This window comes from Phragmites australis, chromosome 14, assembly GCF_958298935.1.
Source record: "Phragmites australis chromosome 14, lpPhrAust1.1, whole genome shotgun sequence".
In the NCBI taxonomy this organism is placed as follows: domain Eukaryota; kingdom Viridiplantae; phylum Streptophyta; class Magnoliopsida; order Poales; family Poaceae; genus Phragmites; species Phragmites australis.
Window position 1 is genome coordinate 2,536,068 of NC_084934.1, and position 9,534 is coordinate 2,545,601.

A 9,534-nucleotide genomic window follows, 5' to 3' on the forward strand; every position below is an offset into this window, starting at 1 on the left:
TAAAATATGTTCTATATCAAATTTTTTAAATATTTTTATTAGATATGAGAATAGCAGGGAGAAGAGATGATGAAAAACCAACTCGTATTTTATAAATATTGATCCACATCTGCACGCAAGTATGATTAGCGTACATGTACAGTGCGGATACATGGATGCATCGGCCAGCAGCGCACGAAGTTAATTACGGCTGGCCCCACGCACCCCCTGGCCTTGTCTGGTATCCTATGATCGATTTTTTCGATCCATTCCATCCACATCGTGTTGACTCACTTGTACATAGGATTCCATCGCAATTTTAATTGCCAAGGAAAAAGGCTTGTTCTCTTGGAACAGAGGATTCATCGCTCTAATCATTTTCGAGCATTGTGCACTTAGTCTACGTATGATTTGTCCTTTTTATATACTACATCTAACTAGCCAATTAGCCTAGGACGTCAATAGGATCCGATCCCCGATTCCTCTAGGAAATTCCTCTATTAAAGGACGAGGATAGGAAGATTTCGTCATCTATAGAGATATAAATGGTATAAATTATATCCCCGTCGGGTCTAGCAGGGACGGGTATGGGGAAGTATTCCTCATTCCCGTTTCCCCGTGAGGACCTGTTTCGGCCCAACGGTGGTGGCCCATGCGTACACGATCGGCCCAGACGGGCGCTAGTGCGCAACCTAGTCAAGCATGGCCTGGCGCCGTGGCATGGTACGGGTCGACCCAGTGGGTGGCCTCGGCCTAGGTGGGTGTGGACGGGTTCCCCGTCAGATCTCCATTCCACACGCGGGGACAGGGATGGGGAGAAAATAGTCCCCGTGAGCGGGAGCGGGGACGGGGAATTTTACTTCGTGCGGGGACGATGTCGGTGAATCAGGAACCGGAGGTCCCCGAATCCCGAGACTATGCCAGCAATCCGCCACGTGGCGCCATCCCGCGGGGTCTCCTCCACGAGGCAAAAAGATTAATTCCCGGGAGAGGGCGCTCGGGGCCACAGTCAGTGGTCCCCGAGTACCCAAGTTCCCCGATGATCTGCGAAGCCTAAGTGCCGGGAAGAAAGTGCTCGGGGAGGTCTACGGTGACCCCCGAGCACTCGAGTCCCCCGACGACCAGGGAAGCTAAGTACCGGGAGAAGTGTGCCCGGGGTCGCGAGCGGTGGCCCCCGGGACACCCAAGTATCCTGAGGACCCACTGAAGGAAGTTCCGGGAGAGAGTGCTCGGGGCTGCGTGCAGTGACCCCCGAGCACTCGGTCCCCCGAGGATCCGTACAAGTGTGCCCGTGAGAAAGTGCTCCGGGAGGTGAACAGTAGCCCCCGAGCACTCGGTTCCCCGAGGATCAAGAAAGGGCAGTCTCGGGAGAGAGTGCTTGGAGAGGTGAACAGTGACCCCCCGAGCACTCAGTTCCCCGACAACCCAGAAAGCCCCCTGACAAGTAGCCCCCACAGGGGCCCACTGATGAGGTGTCAGCCCGTCAAAGGCCCGAGGCTGCATTTAAGAGCGCGCATGGCCTGTCACCTCCAACTGCTCCCGCCACGCTCGGTGTCAGTTCCTGCCACATTCTGGCAGAAGGGCGTGGGGTCATTAAATGCACGGGTCCCATCTCGTGCCATCCGGCCCGTCTCGGGATAACATCGTGGGGTCATAGCCTCTGGCGTTCCGTCTGCCGCGCTGCTGTGGCAGGAGAACAAGACTGGGCGGGCACGCCAGGCAGCTCTGCGGCTGCCCGGTGGGCCCTCTCCATGGCACCCGTTGCCAGTGCATTTATGGTGACAGATGACCGGGCGTGGAGCGCATTTTTCACCCTCGGTCACTTCGCGTAGAGGCTATGATGACGCCCTTTCCATTTATGGTGTCTTGGAACTCGTGCCCTCTCGTTAGGGGCACGCTACTGCCGGCGGGTATTTAAAGCAGCCGGCAGTACGAACAAAGACAAGCTTAGACAGGTTCAATATCGAAACAGATGCAAAATAATCTCTGAGCAATCCCAGGGGAAGTGGGTAGAGAAGGGAAGAGAAGCCCAAGAACACCCAAAGCCAACAGATACACACAGACCGAAGAACAAGGAGCCCCAGGCTCTAGGATAGACAAATATTCTTGTAACCAGCAATATCCTTGAGGGACATTCTCAGGGTATTTATAGTACCCATACAGAAGTAGGGTGTTACGCCTCCGTGCGGTCCGAACCTGTCTAAACACCAATGCATTTACTTCGTTCCGCACTAGATCACTCCATCCCGTCGGCCATCGCACTTATACCCATTTATTCCTCCAGCAAACATATTCAGGATCATCCCCCGACTGAATTTCTAAAAAGGGGTCACTCAGGATCCCTGCGACAGGAGTTAACCCTCCAACAAACGGGAACAGAGACGGGGAGCCATTCCCCGACGGAGAATTCCCTATTAACATTCCTAGATTAACCCGTGTATTTGCACGGTTAGACCTGAGTATGTTGTCGTTCGTTATACAATCCTAATTTCTATGATTAAAAGTATTATTACAATCACCCTACAATTCTAATATCTATAATTGAAGATATAATTGTGGGTCATGCAAATTCCACAACTCTAATTAATATACTCAGTTATAATATAGCCCTACAAATCAATTGTAACTTGTTTCTTTGGGAAAAAGTACGACCCAATCTTATTTTCTTTTTTGAATTTTCTTTTTATTTAAGGATTTCTATATGTGTTCAATGGCCCATGCAATTCCATGGCTTTTTAAAGGTCTCTTTATTATCAAGAATTCAATGTTTTTCTTTCGTCACATATATATTCTTTCATTCTGTAATGATTGATGAGGTGTCTTGACTTATATAATAAGAACCTTTTATCAGATTAGCAGTTCCATAGCTAATCTTTCAAAAGATCTACATTATCTATATGTTTTCTCTAAATTTTCTGGTTGACTCTCTAAATATTCTTTACTAAATGGGTCATTTGCATATATATATTTTTTCACTTTGCACCATTGCCCCTACCTTTTCAAATTGAACACTCTCATTGCCCAGAGCGGTTGACGATGTTAAGCAAAGGGTTTTCAGCGCCTAAAAACATGCACTTGGCATCAATTAATGACCCTAGAATTAGATGGGACCTGCTAAAATCCAAGCTAGCACATAATAGACTGGGTGAACTCCGATTCTCAAAAAGTGAAATCCAAGTAGTACAACATCCATTCAATTCGACTCAATTTCCATTTTGGACTCAAAGTATATTTGCACAAGCAAATTTGCAGGTCGGATATATATATATTTTTTTACATAATCTACAACACAATCTGATGCGTTGTGGACGGACAGCTTTTCAGGCTCCGTTCAAACTCATGGGTTCAGATCTAGAGCATAGCAGAGAGATTGTAAAGAGAAGCAAATTCTATACGACTCTATCTAACAAGATTCTCATAAAATATTATTTATGTTATATATTTCGTAATCTAATAATTGAACTGGAGAGGGGAGAGTGTGAACATGTATCATTACAGAAGAAAAATGTCTTTTGTAAAATCAGATCTCATAGGAGAAGAATGGTCACTCCTGAAGCCCGAGTGCAGCAGCTGGCATTGTGCTGCTTAATACTGCTCCTCAATCCATGCATAGAATCCAGCTCTAGTCACGGGCCCTTTCAGAAGGGTGTGCAAGGAGTTCAGCTCGGCCGATCGAACAACACAATCCCTGTACGCTTATCGACTATATGCTTCACTTGGTATTTTGTACTACTGTAATTACGGTCTTGTTCTGGTGTAATCGCACGTACAGTACATATTGGCAGGCCTACTAAAGCATAAGGGTGTACACATATACATTCAAAATTTTATGAAAAAATTTCTATAAGTCAACCAATTATATAAAACACAAGTTATTTGTGGTATCACATCTTCTATTCACTCCCCTCCCATCTAATATAAATTAAAATTTAAATAATTTATTTATTTTTACTATTCACTCTTGTCCTCTAATCTCCCCGCCTCGTTATCAAGTATGAATATGAGGACCATTTTACTAATAAAAATAACTAAAAAAATTAGGAGGGAAATTAGAGGATAATCTTTTATTACTTTTAGTATCATATATGAAATCAAACTATGGTATCGTTTTTGATGTATTTATTCAGCAACGTTCTCACGACGTATCCACATCTCCATACCTTGAGTTTATTCTTAATGTTATCGCGTCAAATATTTGTGTTTTTGTTATAACATATGTACACTTAGCTAGTGTCATGTTCTGTAGGTATACCTATTGACTGCGGTCAACAACAGTTCAAACCCATATTACCATGATTTGATCGGTATTGACGCGACCACAGCTCATAATGCACTACCCACACAGCCACGCAAAGCAGCCCAAGCATCATCGAGGCACGAGTGACGGCCGTGTGCGTGAGTGTGTCAATTCTTGAGAAGCTAAGACCATATGTGTGACTACCTAACGACTGTATTCCTAAGATAGAGGGCGACGGTAGCACGGGCACAAGCGAGGCAGGGGTCATGGTGGCGAGGCGTGCCACGAGCTCAAGCCTACAGGGTGGCGACGGCGACAACACGAGGTCAAGATAGGCGGGGTACGGGTATGAGCGAGATGGGACGTGTGTGGCTACGTGCGTGAACACAAACGCGATTGGTATGTATATTCAAATTAAAAATATTAAACCTGTCACTGACAGTACATGAGCACTCCTAACTACAGAGCAATTTCTTTGAGGCGTCCGATTGAAGTCACCAAGTAAAACATTCACCAAAAACTCGTGCAACAGAAAAAAACCAACTGTTGCCAAAGTATGAGATTTAGGTGTCAAGAAATCTCAATGTATAAACAAACGACTCAAACGCTGTAGCTTGGGAGCAAAATATTTTTTTGATTCATTAGTTGTTGTAGCCTAATGTATATAAGATATTTTATGAGCTGACAAATGGGGACCATATCATGTGCAAATGATCTAGATATTTTAAAATGGTGCAAATTCACTAAAAATAATAGAACTTTAAAAAGTTATCTAGAAAATTTTATCTCAAACAATCAGAAAAAAAAAGATAAATTTCAGGTCTGAAAATTTGTGCAGAGCTAGATTATTGCATTCTCTACAAAATCAAAGTTTTAGAATTTTTCATGTCTGTTTCTACAGTGTTTTGAAGGTTGAACGTGATATTTTTGCCACCCTTCCAACGGGAGGGAGGAGCCTATTTTGCAATTTTTCGAAATGGCCATAGAGTTTTATAATTTTATAAATTAAAAAATATATCTGTACTACTTAAAAAACGTCTACAAGTTTCTGTTTTGCTCGCCCGATGTTCCTCTCCATAAAATCCCGTTCGCCTCTGCGTTCCGCTCCTCTCCCCGCGTGAGCCCGTGTCGCACACTCCCGCGTCCTCGCTCTCATGCGCTGCCGCTCGTTGGCAGCACATGCTCCAAAGTTACTACCTGTGAAACATGTGTATGGAACTATAAATAAAAAAAAATCTCTAGGCTGATCCTTCCGGATTTGGCTCCAGATCCAAACAACCTGACGGGCCGAACCATTTCATTCCCCAGTGTTCGGCCTGAAGGAAAAAAAAAAAGTTCAGATGGGCCAAAATATCCAGCCAAATGGGGGAAAAAAAGTGCAAGAAAATCTGCTCGCGACGGCGACGGATTGCGCTCGGACAAAACCGGCGACGAGGAAACGAACCCTAGCCGCCGCCTCCTCCGGATCCGGCCGGTGCCATGTCGCTGCGCAACCTGGCCCGCAAGCTGAGGGTCCCTGCCACCGCCGCACTCCAGCAGGCGTCGTCCACCCGTGTGTCGCCGGCGGCGGGCCCTCGACTTCTCGCCTCCCGCTCCTCTGAGGTGCGTTCCCTGTTCCCTTCTCCGGATCGATGGATGGAGCAATCGTCTCGTCGAATCGTCAGCCTGCGCTGTTAATTATCCTTAGGAGGTTTTGTGCTTTTTTTTGGGACGGAGACTGACGTGTTCATTCTGATGCAGGGTTCGAGGGGCTTCGCGTCGGAGGTGGCCAAGCCCACCGGGAAGCAGATCAAGGTACTTATTTCCCTTGATTTGCGAATGTAGTTGCAGAGTGGGATGAGAATTTTATGTTTTCATGATCGTCGAGTGGTGATTGACTACTCTGATCAATGTATTATTGGGAACATTGAAATGATGCAATTGTTTCTCCGTTATCCTGCCTATTGGGAAACCTTAGTGCTGTATTAGGGTTGGATACAATTTTATGTTCTGTTTAATGTTATTGTGTGTACGCCCATCACTTACTTATTTTAGTCATACACAATGGATAGATCAGTGGATTACGAACTACAAATTATTTATTCGCTGCTTCAGTGAAGGAAAGTTTGTTCACAATGGACTTAACTGTATTGCTTAGTAGGGACACTGTAGGGCAACAAAATGCATTTCGTTGTTTGATGTACTCCCTCCAGTCACATCACAGATAAGTGACGTTTTGGGTTGTGTGCAGTCAAAGTCTCTAAACTCTGGCCCTCAAAACCTCTTTATGTATTAAGATTGAACATTTAGAAATGATATGACTAGATTATCCTTGAATAGTAGTTTCATAATATTATAGTTTTGCTGTACTTTGTAAATATATTGGAATAGATATTGGTGGTCAAAGGTCCGTTTTGGAGACCGTGTCAATGTCCAAAGCATCACTTATTTGTTATAGGAGGGAGTATATTTGCTTGTTCCTTATTATTTGTGTAGTTTATATGAATAGAGGCACTCATAATCCTTGATTTAAGCTTATTCATTCTCGGTAGCTTTAGACATGCTTCTTTTGCCCCTTAGTCCATAAATGTTGCCAGTAATCTTATCATGTATCTTCACTGTGTCAATAGGTTCCAGAAGCTCTGTATGGTGGCACAGGAAATTATGCCAGTGCACTGTTCCTTACAGCTGCCAAAGCAAACTTGTTGGACAATGTTGAATCTGAGATTAAAACTGTTGTAGAAGCATCCAAGAAGAGCCCAATGTTTTCTCAATTTATAAAGGACTTGTCAGTGCCAAAAGAAACCAGGGTGAAGGCTATAACGGAAATCTTCGCTGAAGCTGGTTTTTCGGATGTCACAAAGAATTTCTTGGGTATGCTTTTTGCCCACTCTCTTCATGCGCCTGAGTTTGTTATAGTACTTACAATCTTACAATCAGCTGATCTCTTTGACGAATTCAAAAGAGTCGAGAGAGTTCAGTTTGTAAGGAAGGTAGCTGTTACGCAGTTGGTTCTACTGATGAACCATCTCAAATGTGTTGAGCCATTTTCAATGATTTTGGTTCCAATAGCATCGTCCATATCAAGAGTTTTTTACTTTCTGTGGTGATGATTTCAATGCAATACAGTCTTTTTGAGTCTTGATATGCTGTGATAATTTGACATGAACAGTAGTAATGTTAGATAGGTAGTTATATAATCATATGTGTTTGTTAGCAAAACCTGTCAGTTGAAGGATTCCTCTTTGAATGTTGTTTCACTTTTTCATGTACCCAGTATCATCTAGAAATGCATATATTATTCCATACATATTAGGTATCTTGTCAGTGCCTAATTTTTTGTTCTATCAAGCTGTCCTGGCGGACAATGGCAGGCTGAAATATACTGAACGCATTGCGGAGAGGTTTGTTGATTTGACCATGGCACATAAAGGGGAGGTGAAGGTTGTAGTCAGGACAGTTATTGTAAGTTGATATTATGTGCTCTCTGTCCTCTTCCTATCAGGAATATAGTGTCTAGTTGAATAGCTCAATTCCCTTCACATGTCAAAAATAATGTGTGATGATGCATAGTTTTCTTTTGTTGATCGAATGACAATATGAAATGACTCGTTGGTGGTTGACTTTTGCTGTGTGTGAATTTCTCTAATTCTTTCGTAGTTTCATGTGTTGTTAATTTTGTTCCGTAGTTTATCTTTTTCGTATTGTTTCATGTTTTTGCCATATTTTATTTCGTAGCGAAAAATAGGCATCCATTGACCACAGCGACGAAAATAAGCTTTTTGTTTGTGGAAAGTGTATGGTGTCTGCAGATAGTATATGGAAAATTACCAGACATTGTCTCAAATTCATGTCCTTCAAAGTTGCACACTGAAATATAAAGTATCTGAAATCACTTATGATTGGTCTGAATGGTCTTGAATACTGCATATCACCACTCGTAGTGCATGCTTTTTTAAATTCACATTCTTCAATGGTGTCAATCAACTTGAGAGGCATATCTTGAAATTCTGATGCAGCATTTGGTTCCTAGTAACTATTGCATTGATAATCACCCATACTGTTTCCATGTATGTCCTCCTTTCACGTCTACAAGCTGTGGAGAACTAAACTTCAGGAATTTTTTAAGCTTGTTTACCTCAATTTGTCGATAGGTGGATGTGTACTTAGTGCAGATTTTTTTTATAGTTCCTTGATTATGTATTGAAAACAATTGGTTTTGCTAGCTGATATATTTTTGCTCCCTCCTGTTAGCCACTTCCTGAAAAGGAGGAGAAAGAACTGAAGGAGACCTTACAAGATATCCTAGGGAAAAACAAAACTATTTTGGTTGAACAGAAGGTAACTACTTGATCCACGAGCTTCGTGTATATCCTCAAAAGTAATATTTTGAGGACTATTCCTCAATTGTGCTTTCTCTGCAGATTGACTACAGCATCATGGGAGGACTAGTGATTGAATTCGGGCAGAAGGTGTTTGATATGTCGATCAAGACTAGGGCGAAGCAAATGGAGACGTTCTTGAGGCAACCCCTTGAATTTTAACTGGCTTTTGGATAAAAACGTCATCAGAATGCAGCGGTTGCTTTGCTGACAGTTTCCTGATTTCTGTAACTTTGACCTGGCCTTGTTTCCTCTACAAGAGAAGGGCACTGTTTTTATTTTGTCTTGTGGGCTAGAGGCCTGCTGGACAATTTATGTTCATTTCTTTGTTACTTGAAGAAGCATGCACCAAAAACATGAAGGGAGGTCATGGAATTTTTTTTAATTCCAATTCACCGGAATATATGAATTCTAAGTTTTTGTAATCCCATATATTCATTGTCTTATTGTCTTATTTTTTTATTTTTTGTGAAGGGGAAGGGATTTCATTCGTATATCAAGGAACCAGTAGCACCTTGAAAAAAACATATAAGGACCCCAAAGACCTTTCTGAACCTTCTTCCTCTGCCTCTCTTTGCGCCGTTACCAGCGTCGATGAGCCGAACTCGGCAACTTAGGCTAATGATGAACCTTCCATTCCCCAGACCGGAGTCAACACCAATGCTTACACCTTGACACCTTGTTAAGCCAAAAAACCAACGACCAGAACCCTTCGGTTGGTCGCATGTGGACCACTGAATGAACATCGGTAGCCATGACGCGGAGCTCCGTCAAGAAGACTTCAAACTGGTGCCACCAATCACAGGCTCGCTGGAGTTAGAGACCCAACAGGCTTGTTCGACACCGCCAGACCAAGAATCGGTGACCCGGAACCACAGACAAAATAAGGGAAACCAGGAAATCCACCCTAAACACATCTTCAACAAAGCAACTACCATCACAAACCTCTCAGGACCG

At 43.3% G+C, this 9,534-nt stretch overlaps 1 protein-coding gene across 1 annotated transcript; it reads left to right on the forward strand.

Annotated features, from left to right (window-relative positions):
• Nucleotides 1–5,577: 5,577 nt before the first annotated feature.
• Nucleotides 5,578–9,031, forward strand: LOC133891606 (ATP synthase subunit O, mitochondrial-like). The gene is made up of 6 exons (XM_062332333.1): nt 5,578–5,818; nt 5,957–6,010; nt 6,826–7,069; nt 7,548–7,660; nt 8,450–8,536; nt 8,620–9,031. Exons 1-6 carry the CDS (start codon nt 5,696–5,698, stop codon nt 8,737–8,739), a joined length of 741 nt encoding a protein of 246 aa, XP_062188317.1. The 5' UTR covers nt 5,578–5,695; the 3' UTR covers nt 8,740–9,031.
• Nucleotides 9,032–9,534: the final 503 nt, after the last annotated feature.